Source organism: Tyto alba, unplaced genomic scaffold (assembly GCF_018691265.1).
Source record: "Tyto alba isolate M040663 unplaced genomic scaffold, T.alba_DEE_v4.0 Super-Scaffold_42, whole genome shotgun sequence".
Taxonomy (NCBI): Eukaryota; Metazoa; Chordata; class Aves; order Strigiformes; family Tytonidae; genus Tyto; species Tyto alba.
The window spans coordinates 21,865,116-21,888,058 of record NW_024881318.1 but is presented as its reverse complement, the minus strand read 5'-3'; the positions used below and the strand labels follow the sequence as shown (position 1 = coordinate 21,888,058).

The 22,943-nt window shown below is 36.1% G+C and overlaps 1 protein-coding gene across 2 annotated transcripts in view; it reads right to left on the bottom strand.

Annotated features, from left to right (window-relative positions):
- Positions 1–22,943, bottom strand: part of ITGA1 (integrin subunit alpha 1) — a 74,153-nt gene that overhangs the window by 35,632 nt on the left and 15,578 nt on the right. For both annotated transcript variants that reach the window (XM_033009053.2, XM_033009054.2), the window contains exons 2-6: positions 8,753–8,873; positions 5,734–5,846; positions 4,668–4,756; positions 4,462–4,576; positions 3,673–3,800 (exon numbers count right to left, since the gene is read on the bottom strand). In XM_033009053.2, coding sequence (XP_032864944.1) covers positions 3,673–3,800; positions 4,462–4,576; positions 4,668–4,756; positions 5,734–5,846; positions 8,753–8,873 — 566 coding nt within the window. The remainder of the gene's footprint in view (positions 1–3,672; positions 3,801–4,461; positions 4,577–4,667; positions 4,757–5,733; positions 5,847–8,752; positions 8,874–22,943) is intronic.

Here is a 22,943-nt window from a genome sequence, read left to right as displayed (position 1 = left end):
CTTATGGGATACAACTGTTCTGTGGGACCCTTCCTTAGCACTAGCTTTGAAAACACTCATCACCATGTTCTACATATTTCATGGCATCAAAGATGAGCCATTCCTCAAAAAAGGGTAATGAAAAGATTCCCAGAACCAACAAAATACTACTAGGTGCATGTTCCAGTCTCCTACAGAATCACAGAATCAAGTTCACCTTGTAAAATTAGAATTATATTCTATTAGATAGTAATGAAGGTTTGAGATTTTGCAGCCTTTTATTCTAATGGAAAACTATAAATGACATATCTATGTGATGCAAATGTGCCTTTATGGGACAATAAACCTGTTCAAACTGTGTAACTTCAGCAAGCCCATAAGGACGATGATTACAGGCACTGTATGTTATGATTTGCTTGTTTACTTTAAATCTGAAAAATGCAATAGTACTACATAGAAAGATGTAATTTTGCTCTACTCTAGAGAACCTCATATTTTTCCCAGCCTTACTGACCATAATCTACTGAACATCTTTGTAATCCCTAAGTTTATGTTCCCTTGTCTAGCATTCCATGGCTTTTATATTACACAAGGGAGTAATTCTTGAATTGTCCCCAGTTCCTGTGAAAAAGTACTGTATGACAAAACAGGCAAGTGAAGGACTGTTCTACTTTGGGACAAAACATTCTGAGGACAATTATTCACTGTTGTTCTATAGGTGAATACAGCCCCTTATTTGGAAAGTACATTCTGGTTTTCCCCATAAATTACTAAGCTAATGTATATGGAAAAAACAACAACAAAAAACCCCACAAAAATTACTTGTGAGTCTTTCTTTATCCTGAATCTTTTTAATACCTCTTTAATATTAGACTTCTATTATTCTGGAGATAAAACTGATCATAAGATATGACACAGCATGACCTATTAGTCCACTGATACATTCCCTTTGGAAATAAAATGAGATACAGCCCAAACACATATAGCTGCGTATGTCATATATTAATGGAGAAATAAAACATGTCTGAAAATTTCTGAAGACCATTCCAACATAACTTTAAAGCTGGAATTGAACCTATCAATGTATTCTGCTTTCTCTTTTGATACTCTTCTACCACAGAAGGTTGCTCATGTAAAAGATCAAAAAACATACTCATGTTAGAAAGACAATTATCTCTATAAAAGTTTAAAAAAAAGAGAAAAAATGCTATTTTGCTTTGCAGTTACATTAAAATGTGGAATAAGGCCAGGAGAGATATTTTGATCCTACTTGTACCATTTTTTCTCATTTAATTCCTTCTTCCTTTTCCAATATCATTTTCCCTTTACTTCTTTTATCCCTAAGGTAAGGATATGCAGCTTAACCATCAGTATGGTGGTGTGGATTTTCTGGAGAAAGGAAAGAGGAAGGGAAGGAAACACTTCTAAAAAAAAGTGTATTGTAAACTTCAGCTTTTTGCATCTGAATATTTTGGCTTTCACTTTCAAATTTGCCAGACATGGGACACTGAGGAATTTCTCTTCTGACTTGCCACGTATCTAATGACCATTGTTCATGGAGGGGGCAAGTAGAAAAAAAATATCTCACAAGCCTCTAATCAAAGCACGGTTTTGAACAAGTCACACCCAAGCTGTTAAGGAATTATTCTGTAATCACCTCATTCCTTTCCCATGCAAGAGAAAACCAATCTGAACTCAGTGAAAGTCCACTGATTTCTACACCCCCCAACTAACCCAAAAGATGAACATGGAAAAATTAATTTGAAGAGAGAGAAAGTAAACAATTGTTCCTGCATTTCTATTTTGTGCTCCCAGAGGAGAGGGGAGAAACAAGCCTGCTCTATCGTTTCTCCCTTTCCCCATTCAATAGTCATTTAATCAGTTTCTGAGAAAGGAGACTGTGGGTGGAGAAGATGGTATAAACTTGTTACTATCTTTGGCTGTGCCAGGATTCCCAAACAGGGGGCTCAGAGGGTAGGAGAGAGATGGGATATGTTCTGGGGAGGCAAGGAAAGTAAGCGGAACAGAGAAAATTCCACCTAGGTTTTGTTTTCCATTTCAAGTTTTTCAGCCTCTCTCCTCCTTATCCCATTCTTATCTCCCTCTCAAATGTTTCTGCTCTGTAACAACCAGATGCCAAAGCTGATATCCTCAAGTAAGTGTACATGTGAGAAGAGGGGTAGCTATGCCAGACTGCGGATAGAATGGGTTTTGCAGGTGGAGATGGGGGGCTGCTGGAGTGCAGGTCAGCAAGGGACCTTTTTGTGCATGAGCGGAGCTGCACAGAGGAGGCAGAATTCTGAAAACAAACATAGCAGAGGTGTGGCACTGTAAAAATTTGGGAATTGCAGGGTGAGGAAGAGGGCTGAGCGTGCAGTAGAGTTGATGGCCCTGTGTATTACTCCCATGAAGCCCTTTGGGTAGAAGGCAGTGACAACTTCCATGCAGCCATTGCCCTGTACTGAAAAGTTCAGGTTTAAGTATTTTCCCAAGATGGCACATGTTTGAGTAATCACCAGCTTAAGGGACCAGGAAGAATATTTTTTTTTTTTTCCTTTCTGTTAAATTTGACAAAGTGTTTTTCCTTCTTCCTCACAATATCTGGAAGAACAGTTTGTTTAAAATAACAGAACATGATTGGGAAGATGACCATTTATAAGTAATAATTTTATCAGCCAGTGCTCATTACAGTCAACAGGGGAGTTGGTGATAACTCTGAAACCCCAATTAACTTGGAAAATGACAGGGATACTCACTGCAGAGAGATGTATCCTTTACTCATTCTCACAGTCTCCTTTGTGAAGGCAGAAGCTGAAAGTTAGGACCTAGCCTGAAGTAGCAAAACCACCAATAAGTGAATTTGATAGGCCTGCAGCATATCAACTATTATACAGGATCCCAGAAAGTCCTCGATTTTGGGGAGAAAAGGGAGAAGTGAAAGGAAGACCGTGTTTCTTCTGTTGCTGTTAAAGCTTTCTATGTTAAAACGTATTCCAGAGCCCATATTTTCCCCTTCCCCCAATTCTGCTGCAACTGATATTTACATACTCTGTTCAGCAGACTGTGAAACATATGTCAGATCCTCAGATGGGGTAATTGGTTGTAGCTCTGTTAATTCTGGTGGAACCATGCTGATTGATTGCAGCTGGGAATTTGGCCCTCTCCACTTATTATATAAATGCAGCTTCTGCCATTAATAACACGTGGCTCAACAGCCACTTATTAATTATGATTTCAAATGTTTACAAGCTGTATGCTCAATGCTCCACAGTACAAAATATTGAAAGCCGCTCCAGAAAGCTTGTAATCAAAGGCTGTCTGAACCATGCATATATGCCTCGGAGGAGCATGTGCTATGAAGTACAAAAGAAGACAAGAAGTGTTTGTGAAGAGGAAGGAAGTGGGAAAGGACAGTGTTCAAATGGTCTCATTTAGCACACTTAACTTTTGTCTCTAGGTTAGAAAGTTGGTTTCTCCAGACTGCCTGAGCGGTGAGGGGAGGTAAAGCCTCCCTGACATTGCTATTTGGTGGCAGACACTGACTGAGTTGTGGTTTCCGCTATTTTGTTTTAGTACCCCATTGCTGTAAGTTCTTGGAATTGAAGAGTTGCATAGATGATGCTCTCATTCCATTTCCTGTAAATCCCTTTTTTCTTTGCAAATGGAACAACCATATAATAACTATTGTGTTACCTGTGTTTGCTGAGGACCTATATCCATGTTTTTCAGGAGGCTGTTTAGGAAGGCTGTGACACTCTCCCATGGATAAATGCTGTTGGACCCATCAAGGACTATGACAATGTCCAACTGGGTTTTACACTCTGCAACACAAATTGCCACATAAGAGTAGATATTAACAAGGGTCAAATATATCTCACAGCTCCAGTTATGTTTGTGATTAGTAACAAATGCATATCCTTCTGCAGTGGGGCTGAACTGACGTGTTTGATGACAACTGTCATTCATCAAATTTTGCATCTTATTTTACATGGTTTGTGTTCCCTTTATCAGCAAGGCACTCTCTTGTAAGGAGAAATTTAAGAATAGGATTAGGAGATCATATAACTAGAGTATTTACCAGTGACCCTTACCTTCTTCAATGTCAGTCTGCCCCTCTGATTCTTCCAAAGGACTGGGTCTTTAAGATTTTTATCTATATTACTAAATTGGGTTTGTGTTAGGTCTTATGCCATCATTATTTTAAAAGAGTCTTTTGGCCATAAGTAAAAAACATAAGCAACTATTTTTAGCAGTTGTGTTTGGATGTTACATAGCACTCTAATGATTGTTTATACTGAGATAAATTCCCAAAGTAGCAAGAATGTAGGTTATATACGGACAATGAAAACATTTACTTAACTTGGTAATGCTGGTAGCTAAGTTAAGCAGTTCATAATTTTTGGTATGCCTATGTGTATACATTTGTCTTCTTTGGCACTTTGTATTTTCGGACATACTAGAGAATTCCTGTGGCATGCATACCTTGCACAGATGGAGCAATTGCCTTGATGGTTTCAAATGTGGAACTGACATTAGAGCAAACTCCAGTTGTGTAATGCAAACGCCCACATTTATAAGCATAAAGTGGTCCACATGCCTTTAAAAGATGAAAAAGGGTAAAATGTTTTTGTTATGGTACCTGAGGAAAAACAGACTTCTTTTAACATTGTCAAAACGTCCTTTCTTACCAGAAAGCCTCCTTTTGGGTTAGTCACTAAGGTTGTTCCAAGAGTCATGTTTTCTTTTACTTCCACGACATTAGGAACTGAAGTAGCAGCTATAAATAGATTAAAATGTTAAGTATTTGGAACATGAAAACAAAATGTTACAGTATATACCCCTTAGCATGGAGCTTCCAGCTTCTAAAATAAAACCCAGACTGACATTGGTTTCATCAAATATTTTAGGACCCTTCCTCCTCCTTTTTCAATTGCAACAGTCAAGAAACATTTCTGAGACTGGCTGTTATCCCAGAAAATTTGTCTGGGTTTCTGTCTCAAATAGTTTTCTTGAACCACAAGAAAGCAAAAAGAAAAAGTAAAAATAACAGCACAATGAAGGCAAGAGATTATTGTTCACATGGTTTTGTTAATTAGAAAACAAATATTCATTTTCTTACCCTGTCCTGATAAAAATGACTTAATAGCTTTTATATTTGTTACTGTTCTATTATTGACATTTCAGTTTTCAAGGGAAAAGAGGAGATAAAAAATACCACGACAGGTATATTTAGTGAAATTCATATTAATGGGAACTCTCTTCCTGTCTATATCATGTATCTCTTGATGTGAGCAAGAAAATGATTAATATTTACCTGTATCATATTGAGATGCATCAGCCTGGTTCTGGCTAGTTATGTTCTCATCAAAATCTTACTGATGACATCATGAAGAGTCTTGTTAGCTTTAGAGAGCTTTGGAAAGGCTGATCCATGAATCTGTGCTCTATGGCCTTCCTGGCTCCATGACCAGGACTGCCAACCACAGTCAATTAATTTCAGTCATAATAAAGTTTTGATAACACAGCCAAATGCCCATTCTAAAATCATGAGCATGTTTTCCATAGGACAATGAGAAGCTTTAAAATAAAATTATTTTTTATTTTACAAACACTATTTCCTTCACATTTAGCTCTGGACTCCTAAATAAATTTTCTCTTTAGAAACAATTTTAATGCATATTTACTAGATAAGAATCTCCTAAGATCTGACCTCTGTTATTCCTCCATGTGAAATAGCTTTATTTTCTTTCATACCTGGTAAGTTCAGTTTTATGCAGGGTGATTGGCTGTCCCTTCCTACAGGGCATTTGTATACATCTCCTGTTCTTTTCTCAGGTTGGCCAACTAACGGTGAACCAATAAGTACCCTGAAAATGAAATAAGGTACCTGAAATTTCTTCTTTCTTAACAGTCATGAAAGTCAGCAAATAAAACTTACAGAGAGAGAAGAGCTGCAGCAAGTTCTGTACTAGGAATGCAGGATGAAGAGCAAGAAAATTATCTGTTATGCTAGTTCAGATACAAGAAAAAGCAGCCATTCTATCTCCCCTTTAATAAGGACACAGAAAGGAAATGTGCCTATATATCAAATTACACAGTAGAATAACATTTTTAAAAATTCCAGTGGAGCATAAAAACAAGATTGGTGGATGGATGGTAAGTATTCAAAGTAACACAGGAGGAAATATTTGTTTTATTTAATGTTCCCTTAACCTTTAATATATTTTGTGAGAAAATGTATTTTCAATGCTGAGAGACCTAATGCCAAAGGAGAGGCTCACAAACACCCTGAAGAAGAATTCAATCTTAAGTAATATGAGCCAGCAGTGTGAAATACATCATTTTTCCCCTCATAAAAAAAAAAAAATTAATGTTATTAAAAGAAATTTCAATTTTTTAAAATGTTACGGATTTTTATCCTGCGATTTTTTTTCAAAATTTGGTGTGATCAAAAATCACTATTCTCATATAGTACTTTGTAATCAGCACAAATTAGCATCCACTCATAAATCCAGTTTTCAGGAGGAAACACAGTTTAGAGAGGGACACTGTTTTTGTTCTCAAATCCTCATTAGTTACACTAAATAGTCCAGCATTACTCAGTAGATAACAACTGGTTCCATTAAATGTGTAAGGAAGAACTTGGATTAAATTAGAATTCACAGCATACACTGGAAACAGAAATCCTGCCATTAAGAGTAATAGTTTAGTAAGATCTACTCCTGAACAATTAGATGATTGTGAAGTGTTATTGAGAGAACCATTTCAACCTTTAATCATAAATTAATGAGTCCAAGAAGAAGATATATGAATAGAATGACATTATAGGTAAAATGTAGCCTATAGATTAAAAAAAGTCAGAAAGGAGAATTTAAACCAAGTACAGAATCCTTACTGGAATAGCTCATTGTGATCCATTAAAATTTTGTCACTAATAACAAATTAATTAATTCTAAAGCAAAATAAAACGTTCTGAATATATACTAGATTTGACTGCTCTTTCAAACTATATGCTGTAATGTACGTAATTTTTACACCAAAACTTCAAAACAGGCACCACAGCCTGTCATGCATCCTTGACTTCCATTTAACTGGAGAGAAGCTGAGCATGCTTGGCATCCCACAGGAAGTGATCAATGCTCAGCAGGATAATGTCCCTACCCTGTTGTTTTCTTGAAAAATCCCCATGAGCAGACAGAAGTGGTCTGAAAGGCTATTTTGTATTTTCATAGGGGGGATTTTTTTAGGGGACCCAAGTTTTATTGAGAAACAACCACAGTCAGATTCACAGAACATCTGTTGCTGAAAAGCTCTATCTGTGGTATCTAGATAGCGTTATAGCAGTTGACAAAACATCACAAGGCTGCTTTGTATATTTATTTTTAACTGTCAACCTACAGATTTCCTGCTCTGGATGTTGCTATGCTGAAAGCAGCTTGAAACTTTAACAATTTAACAGCAGCTCTGGAGTTTAATTTCAGAGATTTTCAGAACTAGCACACTACTTTAGAATCCTGTCTTCCTTCAGCTACTAGAAGAGTTGCCATTTCCAGCTCATTTTCTTTGCTCTTGACAGGTTTCAGGACAGCTTACAACAATACAACTTACTTTGCAAAATCCCAAGTCCTAAATGGATACCGTTTCCTGAAGGTCTAAATTAGTTCAAAGAAGGTTATTATTATTCTCTCATGACCCTCATGCAAATATATATTTAAACATCCTACAACCTGGGCAACCAAGAGCTAGTATTTTCAAAAGCAGACTGCAATTTTATTTCCATGAACATCCCCTATGGCTAGTGGTGAACACTATGTTGCAGTGGTGGACAGACTCTTGGAGTCAGACAGCCGCTGTGCTTGCAGGGGTGGTTGCTCAGGTACTGCAGAAGAGACTGACTGGGCTGTCACGCCGTCATGTGCCTGTTGTCCCAGGCTGCCCGCAGGAGTCCCTGGGTTTACCAAGAACATCAAATTACTGGCAAAGCTCTGGGAAAACCAGCGCAATCTGCAAACAGTGATGGAGATCTCAGGACTCCCACACCTCTTATCATCCAATCATTATTTCAGTCGTCCAGCCCAGTGGTTAGCTTGTGATTTTTTTTTTTTACAAGAGAAAAGCATAAGCAGGTGTTTACAAAAGACGAAGAAGAAATTATACCAGTAAGCATACTAAAATGCAACTTCTAATTCAAGAGAACAAGAAGGAAAAGACAGGTTAAGAAGAAGACTCAAGTCCCGAATGCAACTATATTACCAATTGCAAGGCATAATTAGCCTTTCAAAAGGGAAGGCAGAGTACTGTATCAATAAATATTTTGACAGGGAAATCTTCCCACCGGTTAAAAATCCCAGTTCAGACAACCTCTGACAGAAAACTTTAGAAAAATAAACATAATACAGATTAGTGAGGTAAAACTGGAGCAATTTCACTGCCAATGCATTAACATAAGGAAAAGATACATAATGATTTTATTTGATAAATGGAAAAAAGAGGGATCAGGCTTAACACAAAAATCTCAGCTCCATCAACGACGGAATTTACCCATTTTGTGAACTAATTTATGGCTTTGAGGAAATAAATGTAGATACATATTTCAATCTTTCAGTCTCCCAATCCTTCCAGGTTTCCTTAGGACTGTGCATTAGTTTAAGAAATATGACTGACAGAATCTGTCCCTTGTGTATTTGGCATACTTACAAATAATAGTAGAGCACCCAAGTCACTGAATACCTGATGATTTGGAGTGTCCGTTTAAGAAATAAAAACAGCTTACCATTTCCCTTCCTCATTTTCATACTGTTGGACTGTGTACCCGAACATGTCTTCCACAGGCCCACTGAAGGTCATTGCATTTTTCACATCGACATTGGAAGAGCCGATGAGGTGAAAGAGAGCTTTAAAAAAAAGGCAAAATGTAGCAAAACACATAAATCCCAAGAATTTTGAGAGATCAAGGCTCATTTATCACTTAAATGAGAGTACAAGACAGGGGTAGAATGTGGCATTTTGGGTATATTTATCACAGCTGGCAAGAGATCTAAAATGTACTTCCTCACACATACAGACAGAGGTAAATTCAGAGACGTTAGCAACTGAATTTCTGTATCCAAAACCTACTTTGCGAAGTCCATCACTCATTTGTAAATCACAATTCAAATAACATTAAGTAAAATATTATTACCTTTAATAGTAAATGAAATAACTTTCTAGACATTTTTACTCGGTTTAGATCCCTGCATGTCTAATATAAGAATTTTACACAAAATGTTCCTTCCCTCATTCAAGGTAGTAGCTCTCAAGTTTTCATACATCTGAGAATTAAATAAGTTTTCAGCTGTTTGCAGAAGATACACATAGGAAAAAAATGAGGAAAAGCTTCCACGTGTATTTAATTTTACTCTGTATTAGAGAAAAAACACCCAAACATAGAGTTTTCTGTTAATTCTATGCTAGAGTACCTGCAAAACTTTCATATTTGGAAGACTAAAATCAATTCTTAATGCAGTCAGATCCTGTTATCTCAAAAGTACCTGTCTGTGACTATTTGCAGAAATCCAACATTTACCCTCTTAGGAAAGGTTGCTCTACAGCAGTGGTGTTGGACTATGATGAGATCAGTCATGAGAGCAGATGCTTCTTCAAACTGATTTCTTGTACCCTAAAGCTCAGTGATCATCATCAGGGAAAATAATGTAAAAATATGACTGTAGAGCAAGTTTCAGAAAAATGAGATATATAGTGTGAAAACTCTAGCTTGAAGTTTTAATCATAACCCACTGTGAAGCTCATTAAGAAGCCAAAATTACTATTTATATATAAAAATGAGGTTATTTATATTTTCATTATTTTTTATTTCTTATAGTGATCTCTTCCATCTTTGTCCTGTTGAAGTCAGTTTCAAAAGCAACCACTGACTGCTGCTGCGGAGCTGTGTATTTAATTCACAAGAGCCAAAAGTTAGTTGAATTTGTAGGACATCAAGATTACTTAAAAACACAATTGTACACAACTTTCATTTAATTTCAAAGAAGCATTTCATGATCATTTGCTGACATTTAACAGTTGCATAAAAATACCCAAATCCACAATGATGAATGTTAAAGCATCTAAATAATGTCCAGTTACTAAAATACATCTGTGATATTCACCACTGAGACGATGATACTCTCCTAGAAAGCTTGTTTCTACAATAAAGCTCCCAAGTGGTCAATGCTAATCTGTCTCTCTCAACATTTTATTTCCTGCTTAATGCAGTAGAATTATCGCTGAATATTATTTATCACTCAGTACATATTTCCAGTTTCACCAGACAGCAAAAAAGGAAAAGTTTCATTTGTGTTATTTTAGTTTTTCTTCCTCCAGTCAGTCAGGAAATAGGAAATATAAAGAAGTGAACAAACTAAAACAGAGTTTATTTTTATTCTTCAGAAAAGATCCACTGTAAGTAGTAAGAAAAAATTCATGGCTGACAGTCTGATGGGAAATAATTTTTCAGAAAAGTAATCAATGCAACTTTTGTCTTCCTTAAACATTTGTGTTTAAAGAAATCCTGTTATGCCTCATGTGCAATAAGTGTTTTCCTCCCCTACTCTTAGTCATCAAATCATAATTAAAATCAACAAAATAAATTTTTAAAAATTCAGTCAAGTTATCACTAGTTCAAATATTCTTTTGTTAAATTTCAGAGTAAAAGTAATTATTATTATTTTTGACACCACATGTGGGATTCAGACCATGTAATTTAGACTCCCAACCTATCTCCTACACAGTTAAATGATTCTAAGGATATTGTCTGCTAAAGTAAATGTCTAGATTCATTATTTAGTTAAATAAAGGTAGATGCAAAATCTGTCCAAGTTGATTTGCCTCTTAAAGATGTCCAGAAGTCTGTTCACTTTAGCCCCTGAATAAGATGGACAAAACATCCTTCTAGAGGTCCTCAAAGGCATGTTTTTACCCCCTTTCTCACCTTATGATGATATTTAAAACATATTATGATACGAAATATTAAAGGTCACAGATTCCAGCTCATCTCTTCCAACTTACTTTCTCCTAAAACTACTGAAGGTTACAGATGCACTCTGTGCTCTGTATACTCCATCACTACATTCTCCATCATCATTCCAACACCTGCTGATAGACAAGGAATTTCTGCACAATGATGCAGTATTGACAACTATTGTGATTTTCATTGTGTATTCACTATACTAAGTGGTCTTGAAATTTCCTGAATCTGTTGTGCAATATACTCAAATCTCATAATTTTAATGAATATGCTTCTAACCCTCATAGCCATAACAGAAAGTTTGAAAATGTGAAATGCTAAAACAAGCAAACTAGAAGAGGAATAAAAAATGCCACCTATTTGCTACTAAATTCCCAAATCCTTGTGCTTCTGAGTGAGGTCAAATTAGAACCAGCAATGATAATAAGTGTTCTTCTAAAAAAATAAGGCTAGAGGAATCAAAATAAGCTAGATGGGCCAGACTGTCAGAAACAAAAAGGAGGTGACTCCACAAGTAGGGAACAGACATGTAGACCCTGCCGACAAATGATGTTTTAAGTGCTAAATGTTATGCAGTCAGTGGGTGACTGAATAAGTTAATGGAAGACAAAACCACTGTGGGTTACAAACGCTACAGAACACACATCTGATTCAGGAAAACCCCTGAGTTGCAAATATTCAGAAATTGGAAGAGGAATATTATATATGCTTGATCAGCCATTTTTTTGTCTCTAGCTGCTGACTTTTATGTGCTCCTGCAGACACGAGATTGGACAAAATTATTTTTTGGTCTTGATTTGATCCAGTAGGGCTATCCTTTTGCTCTCTTTCCTTCCCATCCTATCTTAGCCAGAAGTCAGATGTTTTGAAGTTTGAGTACATCCACAGACTCTGTGGCATATTTTAACATGCAAATGTATTACATGACCTTACTGCAAATGTATTACATGAGTTTCCATGTGCTCTGAAACATCATGAGCATAATGTTTCTGAATAAAAGTAAGGGTCGTGATAAGCAGTGTAAGATTAATTTAAAAATAATTAATAGATTTAATGGTATCTTACTACATTTTCCACAGATCGTGTAAAAGAAAATCTTACTAGTCAAAGATGTGTTCAAATCTGCAGATGGTAAATGGACAAGTGGAGTTTATGGTGACACACACGACACTGTTAACTAACAATAATCTATTGATTTATGGCAACCTGGGTTTCACATTTTGTTTTGTATTGCAGTACAAAGAACATTCTACATGTGAGCTGACTATTCAGAACATTTTAAAATATCACTGATTGTAACTGTGAAAATTATACTTTATATTAATAACAATATCTAGCTTGCATTCTTCCAAACTTCCAGTTTCTGTATAAGATGCATACATTCTCATCTCTTTCAAGAAACTTGTGTATATGAATTAAAAAGACTACTGGCAGAAGCAGTGGAAAAAGAAGAGCTACGGGAAAGTTGGAGAGGTTTCTTTTGAGATTTATGGGGATTAAGGAGAAAAAATCCCATTTTTTGGTAAGGTACGTAGTATTTGGCTATATACTTAATCACAGTTAATGTAGGTAAATTAAATTATGATTTTCAATTATTTCATGTTGTGTTAACAGAATGACTAAAAATACAGATCAGAAATGCAGAATATAAATGTTTATCAAAGGATGAAACTGAAGTTCCAGCTTTTAACTTCATGTCCTACAAGAATCCAGGCACTGTAGAAAATCTGGGACGGCCCTCTCACTACTGATTGAAACTGAAGAGAACATGAGCTGATGCGTGCAGCATTCTTTGCTGAGCACAGTTTGTACCTATATGTGAAAGGTTAACACGCAGTCACCAAGACAACAACACAAATATTATTTCTATCACAAACCTAGAGCAGTAGCTCATACTTGTCTAGTAGCCACTAACACATTTTTTTTCTGTTTTATTTAATAAGATCTTTTAACCAAACGCTTGTGCTGCCTGCCCGGTTATTCTGCCTCTAAACCGTGCAAAACTAAACTTCCCTGGCACTTAACCCAGTGCATATTGTCTGGTCACTCTAACCTTTGCAAACAGAGAACTGCATAATAGACACCCTTATTTTACTAGAACAGATGGGTATAAACATAACCCGAACTGTCCTAACACCTGGCTCTCTACTGATGAAAAGTAGATCACTGCAAATCACCCACAATAAATGACAACATGAAGATTGATTTAGGCAAGAGAAGAGAGTAAATTCAGTTAGGATATTTTATTTGTGTATGGTCTGTAGCAAATAACAATTGTATCCTCTATAAATGGTGGTTATTCTGAGAAATAGAAATGTTTTTTGTGAAAATGGGAAAGGACAAATTTGCACCTTGCATTGAACAAGGCTTACAAGTCAGCTGCGCACTACTTCTCCCACCAGCATGTGGTCAAAGTGTTATTTTTGTTCCATTTCACACTTACTGCTTCAGCATTTCAGGTGTTTTTATCAATTCCTCTGCCTTTTGCAAGGAGAGACTGAAACAAAGCAGGTCTAAGTGCAATCAAGGAGGACAACAAAACAAGTAGAAATGTCTTGCAAAAGTATGCACAACTGGAAGATAGTGGGAAACTTAAAAAAAGTTATTAGCAAAAAAAAAAAAAAAAATCAGACTGCTTCTGTCCTAGAAAATAAAAGAGGATAGAGAAATTTAAGCTGAAGATTAAAATAATATTAATATGTTTTATAGAGTTCTCATATATCTGGACCTCTTGCAAAAATAAAATAAAATTAAAAAATAATATTGCTTTAATGTCTTGTAAAGCATCTATTATAACTAATGATGCTGTAAGGATATTTTAAAGTCCTGAAAACAACACAGGAGTGCAGTACAGCAACACAGAACAGTGAATCTGATCAAAATGTACGGAAAGATAAGTGATATGAGGAAGGATGTCCGAGTTTCTAAGGCAAAAAATGTTTGCTTTTGCAAGTATTTTATGTTGATATTGTGAAAGACTACCTGTCTTTGTTGTGATCCTAGAAAACATGCAAAGCAAACAGCATAAAAGGAAGTAATTGGGATGCTGGTGACAGTTACTCAGTGAGGGGTGCAGGACACGGGCATGGGCTTGGCTTCCCATAAAACCTTCTTTTCCAAACAGTGGCAAATAATATCATCCCCTGAAATTAGAAAACTTTTTCACTTGAGGAAACTGATACCACTGCATGTTGGCATGTGCAATTCTGTGCTGCTGCTCTCAGTTATCTGGAATCAAGCCAGTAACAGAGAACAGACTATGTTCTTCAGCAAGTGCAGCACTGAGCCTCAGCAAATAAAACCTCCCGAAAACTGGATCTTCTAGTTGCATCAATGAAACACCGTGGATTTGAGTTCAGGGCTGGACTGCATCTCACTGGTAGCAAGAGAAGATTAAGCATGCATCTGCTTGCAAAGGCATACCTTTAAAATGCTATTTGTGAAATCACGGCTCAAACATGTGAAAGTGGTTTCTTTGCTGGACCAGCAAATGGGAGAATCTTCACATTTTATTTTTTGATTCATTTGTGGTAATGTCACTGCAGAATTATACAGTCTTGTCTTATGAAAAAGAGGTTTAGTCACAGACATCCCAAGTGAAAGAAAATACAGTGGCGTGGTACAATTGCCATCTGTGAGCTCAGGGGCCACAGTGCTCTGGCCTTAATTGCGGAAGGCCAAGGAAGTTGCAGTTGAAGGTCCGGCCTCATTCTGGCTGGCTAAATATCAGCATATTTAAAATAAAGCTGTATATTAAAAAAAAAATATATATATATTTCAACTTCTGAAACTTTTTCAGTACTGCTTAAATCAAGCCTTCTATTTTTCAGGGCTACAAAAGAACCTTTGTATAATTTTGCCTCCAGCATTTTTTCTTTAATCTTTAACCTTTGAAGCGCAAAAGACTGACTTTCTGGAATAAGACCAAATAATCGGAAAAAAGGGCTTCTTATTAAAAGTAGATAAATATCCACAAAAGACCAAGAAATATAAATTTGAAAGTGGTTCCAGATTCAGTAGCCACATGCTTTTCAAAACCAATTAAATGCTTTGTACAATCCATCATATAAAGCTTCCTTTGCTGGTTTGGTACTGAATAATTTGTGCTGGAAAATAGCTTCATAATGCTGTGTGAAGCCTGAAAATATACTGAATCAACACTTTGTAATGTAGTCTCAAATTAATAACAATGCAATAGGCAAAATTTTGGAAACACAATAGTAGAGACCAGGAATACGTGACCCACTCAGTTGACAGTCATCAGAATAAAACTATTTTGTTCAAAGTTTGGACAGTAGTCCTCTCATTGGCATACTTCTTATCAGTTTGCAGTTCCTCACCGAACAGAAAAAAGAAATATGCAGTCACATACAGAAAACTTTGTGAGATCAGCTACTAGGCTTGCACAGATATATAGAGGCTTAGAGAATTTAGGAGCTTGATGGAAGTAAAACTCCTAGAAAATGTTTCAACTTGTCTCCAGTGTTTTCCAGTCCATCTTTTGGATATAGTTCTTCAATCAACACTTAACTCCATTCAAATCCCTACAATCTTTGTGTTCCCCTCTAGGTCCATTCTCATTTGCTATCAAAGACCATTTCCTCCTGAACATCCCACTATAACCTGTTTCCTACCATCTAGCCTTATCTATAAACCCCCTGGACCCTTTATCTCTTGACCATTTTCTTTTCAGAAAGAAGATATTTATAGTCATCCATAATTAACTCAGATTTCACAAAGAAAGCATAATTAAAATGAATGTGTATGATATTTTCTAAAATAAAACTCAGAAGCTTAAAAAGGACCAAGATATTAATTTCATGGACCAAGTGAATAAACAAGGACTCTTTTAGCCTAAAGAAGAATATGTTCTTCACAATACTCTACAAAACTGCTCATGGACCTATAGTTTTTTTTCTGTACAAAATTCCTCTGTGTTGATAGGAAGAGTCAAGTATGATGTTTCACTTGGTTTTCTACAAGCTTTCTACTTGCTTAATTATGCTGAATCCCAGTTTTGTAGGCTGATGTCCTGCTGCCATAAGGTTTCCACTGTGTAGTCCTGTTGAAACCAGCATGGTAAGTCAGGTACAGCTATTGCTGCAGGAAACACACATTAAAATCCTCAGCAAGCACCAAAGTCACTTCTTCCATAGTGATTTTTCATTTGACTTCACATCATTGACTGGACTGCTTATCTTACAGTAACTGGCATACTTTATGTATTCCTAATTAATTTTGTTAGTCTTAGGTTAAATGAAAGGGCAAGTAGATCTAATAGGAATCTTATGGTTTCTTTTAAATAAGTGTGATGCTGAGTACCCAAAGTGTTATCATTCTTATGTGAAATAATTCCTTAATATTTCTAAGTATTCTGTTCAGATTTCCTAAGAAATTAAATTCTGTAACACTTACATAATAGGAGGAAGCAAACAGTCTTTTTTTCATTCTTAAGCAAGTAGGTCCCATGCCTTTTCTAGCCTATGTAATCACATAAATCACTTCAAGGAATAGTTCCTTCAACATTATGCCTATGATTCAATCCAAAGATATAGCTGGATTGTGCAGCAGGTAGCATGACTGGTTAAGAAGGCCAAACCATCACTACCTGGTTAACAAAAGGTACGGTTGTTTTTATATAGAGCTACTCTAATATGGTTAATAGTCAGTTAACTTATATACATCTTTGAATCAGAGATGTATTTTACGGCATTAGAGTTGAACCTCATGAGAAAAATGTGAAAGCTTGTATCAATGCATCAGAAATTTTGAGGGAGAGATGTTAGTGTAATATGTGTTCAACAATAAGTGTCATGCCTATTCTCCATCCAAAGGTTTATTCTGAGGAGATGGAGACCAGTGACTTTTGTCATTATGCAACATGGCTTATACCTTTCATAATTTCAGTATACTAATAGAGGATTAAGGAAAAAGAAAGCACTGAATACATATCACACTGGCAAATCTTGTGAGTTGGAGGAAATTAGTATCTGTCAGTGTTCAAATGTGAATTGCAAATGCCATAGTGTACTTATTTTGAAATTTCTTTTGAATCCATGTTTTGTACTTGTGTTTTACCTTGCCAACTAGCAAGCTCTCTTTGAAAAATAAAATAAAAATATTCTGTCAAAAAATCAGAGAAAACTGCCAAACATTGCAGACAAATTAATGTACTTCTGAGGCTGGCTGTATTGCCACTATGCTGTTATTTACACATAAAATAGTCTATTTTCTTTTAAGAGAACATGAACCATAGCACACACACACACACACAAAAAAATAATAAAAAAAATCAGTCTACCTGATCAGTCTAGACTTTGTCAGTGTACCCTATCAAACTTAAAATCACCCATCTATAAAATGACCAGGAGGCTAGAAGCTCCTTTTAAACATTCTGGGAAATGTGATAATCTGAGAACTGATGCAAAAAGTGATGCCTAGATAAAAGCTCATGTTACTATCTCCCTAGTAGGACAAAGGACTATTATTTTTTTTTTTTCCTTCCTGACTTGGTATCATTATTCATTATTCCCCCTCCCCCTCCCCCCCCCCCCATATTTTCAGGGATTGTTGGGTAATTTTTTGCAAAGGTCAGCAGTCTTAAGTCTAATATTAGAGTGGAAATGCTTTGGTGGCAATAAAGGCTTTCTGAAAAGCAGCAACTTTTTCCATTACTTTACTTCACAATGGCTACAAACTCCTGCCTTTCATCGCTTTATGCTGAGCATAATCATTGGCTTGCTCTCAACCGAATCACTCAAGGCTTCAGGAAGAGAAGAAATTCTCCAAAAGGAAGTGCTAATATCCTGATATGACCCTCTCACAACCTCTCTGTGGTGCTCCGGCCAGAGCACCACAGAGCTTAAAGCCAAGATGGTTTTCATATAGTACAGCAAGAACACATGCAGTCAACATGCATACTAAAAGCCAATAGCTCATATTTTATGTCTATAAAATGCATCAGTATCAATTCAGCTGTGATCCAAGAAACTGTAATAAGTGCAGTGGAAGGGAAGAGATAGAAGCATATGGATAGACTTTCCTTTGGTCCCAGACAACTCTGCTATACAGTGATTTCTGGGGAAAAAAACACCCCACAAAATCAAGCAGAGAGCTTGACCAAGCAAAAATTCCAGAGCCAAGCTATGATGGATACACTTCAGAACTAAATCTTAGGTGTGTATATTAAAATAAAAAAAAAAAGAAAAAATCAACTTCCAAACTATAATCAAGTTGTATAGAGAACACCTTTCTTATTTCTGATATATGGCATCTATGATAATTTTCATTGGAACACAACAGAACATTCATTTTCTTTATCTGAGCCATCTTCTAGTAGAGTAAGAAGGAACTACTATGTTGGTCCAGATTCTCATGTCATGGCTACATAAAAAAGAATTCCATGTTTCCCTGTTTACAGTATATACTCTTGTACTTCAACAGGGACTTGAAAACTCTTAAACTTTAGACCACTTCTTAGCACAAAGCCTTACATTATTTTGCAGACAAACTTATTATATAAAGCTAACAGGGTCCAGCAAAATGTAAATCAACAGGCTATTTACAAAACTGAACTCCATTTAAATGGCACAGGGAGATGCTACAGTAGTCTAAAATGGAAAACACTTTTACAAATGTAAGTATCCTAGTAAAATTTAAACTATTTTTTTGTATTTAAATAATCATACTTGCATAGCAGAATTTGAGAATAAGGGATGAAATCTACCGTTGCTAAAAGTGAATTTTGAAAATGTTTAAAAATGCTTGATATTGAGCTTAGACTGAAAAAAATGAACTATCTTCCAAATGATTCATCTTTCCTTTTGCATATGTTAAGTCTTTACAATGAATCAACTGTATTGTCAATAATATTGTTCAAGATCTTTTTAAAACTTTTTCTCCTATCAGTAACCAGAAAAATTACTACAGTGAAAATATAGTTGATAAGAGATTGCTACAGGCAGTAATGGAAAATAAGTCACATATTTGTTGAAAAGCTGGAATTTGACCATGAATGGTCCCCATAGGCTAGTGTTCTCGCACCACGAGGTCAGATGGAAGTGCCTCTTCATCCCCAACTTCACAGAAGTGAAATGCACAGACTGCCAGCTCTGTCCTGCAGGACACTGGGTAGCAGGCACTGCCTGTTTGCACAGATCAGCTCTGACTTGCTCACTAGCAAAATCTTGAGCCTGTCCCAAGCACACACCAGCATGGATAATCCTGGTATCGGCTGTCTACCGAGACATACAGAGCTCTCCTGATTTGAAAGTTACGACTACACACAGATAAAAGAGGAGATAATCATCAGCCAGTCTGTTTTCTTACTCATCTCTACCTATGAATTATTCTTAACCATGATAAGAAAATTCTTCTTGCACTAGACAATTTAAGGAATATGGCTCTCTGAAAACACACATTTTACATTTTTAATTGAGAAATCCAAGCAGACAAGAATGTGGAATTGCAAATGACCACAGCAGTTATCAAATCTGATCTTCCATGAACATAAACAACCATAAAATAGCTGCTTAATCTAGAAAAGGTTACAAAAACCACCACCACATACACGTCACAAAAGACACTGCACCCTAAGAAAAACTGAAGATCAATACAAAGGTTTGTTCATTTAGACAAAAAAAAAAAAAAAAAAAAAAAATCACAACTAGTACTGCATTAGGCAATTCAGACTGCTGCTATGTGTATTTATTTACTTTACTTAATCAGCTTTACTCATCTTACAGTCTAAGACAATCACAAGAACTTTCACAGGCTCATTAGTAGCTAATCTCCAGTCTACCTGGGAGGTGAACACAATTTACAGGCAACAGATAAAATCAAACTTTTGTAAATGGATTCATGTACCAGTAAGTCAGGAAGTGGTGTACAATGTTCACCAGAGATCATAAAAAAAATGACAAAAGCTAAAATGCCAGCTTCACAGTGGTATCACTCAGCTGAAATGAGAATGAAAGATACTCCTATAATGTATCCCTGTACATTAGAAACTTGTTCCATGAAATAATAATGTGTGACATGTTTGAAGTGAAATAAGATCAAGATTGGTGACTCTACCATTGTCACTTCACTATGCAGTTTGGGAAATAAAGTAATCTTTTAAATTGCAGTAAATGTTTATGGAAATTTTATATTCTTCTTTTATGTGGTATATTTTTATAGTCAAGATACTTTTTTTTCCCCAGTTAAAAACTTAAAAAAATTCTCCAAAAGCCAGTATAACACCGTGTATTATCAATATTCAATAGCAACTTACTGAAAACTTTTTCATAATAATATGCATGATCAACCATATCTACTAATTTTTAAACACTAAGACACTCAAGTACCAGTAAGAGCATGAACACCTCTTTTTTTGAACCGTTGGTATAAGGATTTTACTGGTAAACCAGTTGAAAGCACTACAGAATTAATCCCAGGTCTTTTTACTGCAAATGTTCTTTTTTACTAGTCAATAAACAATTCAGGGAAATTTGGAACTAGCTATGAAGATATTGTAAGAGGAGGGTTTGTTTCCCCCTCCAAAAATTAAAGCTGGACTCCAGAGGTAGAAAAACATCCTGTTTTTTAGATGCAGTTTAAGATAGAGATTTCTACATGAATTACTGGCACTAATAACTTTCATGTCCCACCCACAGCACATGAAGTACACCCGTGATTTTAAGATATCTGGCCCAGGTCTGTTCATAAAGTATTCTGGTGTTACCAGGAGTTTCATAAAGAACCTGTCACTCTTTCTTTTAAACATCTGCATCAACTTCACAAAAGTACCACAGAGGCTTAACAGTGAGGAAATTTTATTTTGTTGTGTAGATGTCACTTGTCCAGGCTAAACTGAAGTTTGCAAAGATAAGGTCAGTTTTGGTGTTATTTAAGAGTGACTCAGTCTTCTAAAGTCAATGGGACCTGCAAGTGTTAAAAAAGGACCTCATAAAAAGGCACAGAAGTACCTCGTGCCACCACCTTATGTCCCATAATACCCCTTTTGCAAATATATGCTACCTCACCATAGACAAAACATCAGCTTTATTCAAGCAGCACCTCAACTACAGTTTCAGCAGCATAGAATGGTAATGGATCACTTCCAGCCTTTCCTTTCAGCCCAGCTAGAGGCAGCACATTAGTGCTAATGCTGTGCTTTCTTTTTACTCTTCTTTGGTCTATAACTCTTTGCATACTGCAGTCATCTTTGTCTGAAAGAGACTTTTCTAAGCTGTGCTGATATACGCAGAGGACCAACTCACAGCATCTTGCCTCAGAATCGTTTGAGAAAACATGCTTTCTAAAGGAAACACATTTACTGTTCGTTGACTTGAGTCCAATGCCTGTTTACAAATAAAACACTCAAAACTTACGTTTAATAGATTTGTAAAGCTCCTGGAGAACATCAAACTGGCAGAGATCAAAAGGAAAGTACTTATTACATCCATATAAGGTACCTAATCTAAGCACCTTTGTATAGTCATCTCAGACAGCTAATCCGTGTTTGACATGAGGTCAGTATTGTAGTGCAATGCGGTGCACCTGTTGAGATGTGGTGCGAACACATGCACTAAGAGTTGGACTGATATAAATGGGGCAACACAATGCTCCGCTAAAATAACAACAGCAAGTGCTCGGTTTCTGGTCAGAGCATAGGGTACAGGACTGCTGAACTGATTCCTATCTATTGCTGGCAACTACATCATATTTTTTCAGGGTAAACAAATTCCATATAAAAGTGACCTTTAGCTCTGATTTTGCTGACTGGAAAGTTGATCCAACATCTAATTTTTCCAGTAGTAGGAACTTTCTGCTCTTCAACTTACATTTATTTCTTGCCAGTTCTTATGTCAAAATAAAAGTGCTTCAGCTAGAGAACAAAGTAGTTTAAAAGTGTTCTAAAAGTAAAAGTGAAAACTTCAGTTTCAAGATACTACTGCCTAAAGCCCTAAACATTTTTCAGTGACATTTTCTATACCCTCCCCTGAAAAAAGAAACCAAACTATAATAAATGTATATAACTTATTTAGGCTAGAAAGACAAGTCTTCAAAATTAGGAAAGGTTAGACTCACTGTTGTCAGCCTTAATTGTCAGCATTCATTTTGTTCTTTCTGAACATTTAATAGGACTTTTTTCTCATAATAAAAATACACAGGACCATGCAAGTAGGCTTGGATAAAACATATACAAATGGCTTGTAATTGCTTAAGCAGTCATAAATCTGTTTATCAAGATCACAATGCTTGACTGTGTATTAATAGAGTTTTAGTAACTGAGTTCTGAGACCTTCAAGAGAAAAAGTCTAAAAACTTGCCATTTGACTGACTTGACTTACTAGTCTGCTTATCTTAAAAAAACAATGCTTTAGTTGAAACAACCTAAAACACTGTTAAAAAAACCCCAATAAATCTTTCATATATATTTTTTTTTTCTGGCTTTCTCTTACTGTTTCTTCTCACTAAGCATCCCCTCAAAAACTCTGAAAGAATTACTTCAATCACCTTCTGTTATATGGATTTTTTTATGTCTGATTAGAAATTTTTCCTTTGCTTATCACGCTGATTGCAACACATTGACATGTTTGCTACACAAAGTACTACATACTTCCTACTTTTGAAAAAGAAGGTGGCTTTCAGACAGGTATGAAAGGAAACAAAGACAGTCTTTCACAAGACTCGGATACAGCAATAATTCCATGTGTGACGTGTAGCATGCTTATCAGAAATTACTCCATAGTGACAGGATTAGCAAGGTCTCAATATCTCAATTTTAAGTCTCAGCCTCAGGCTCAAGGTTCCTCTCCTTTTGACATAAGCTTAATCACCTCATCTGGCACCTCACCCTCAACTGAGGATGAGTTGTCAGAACTGAGTACAGATATTTCAAACATCCACTGTGTCTCTCTGGGGAAGAATCTGCATGCTTAAGACAGCATCTCATATTTTCCATTGAAGCACA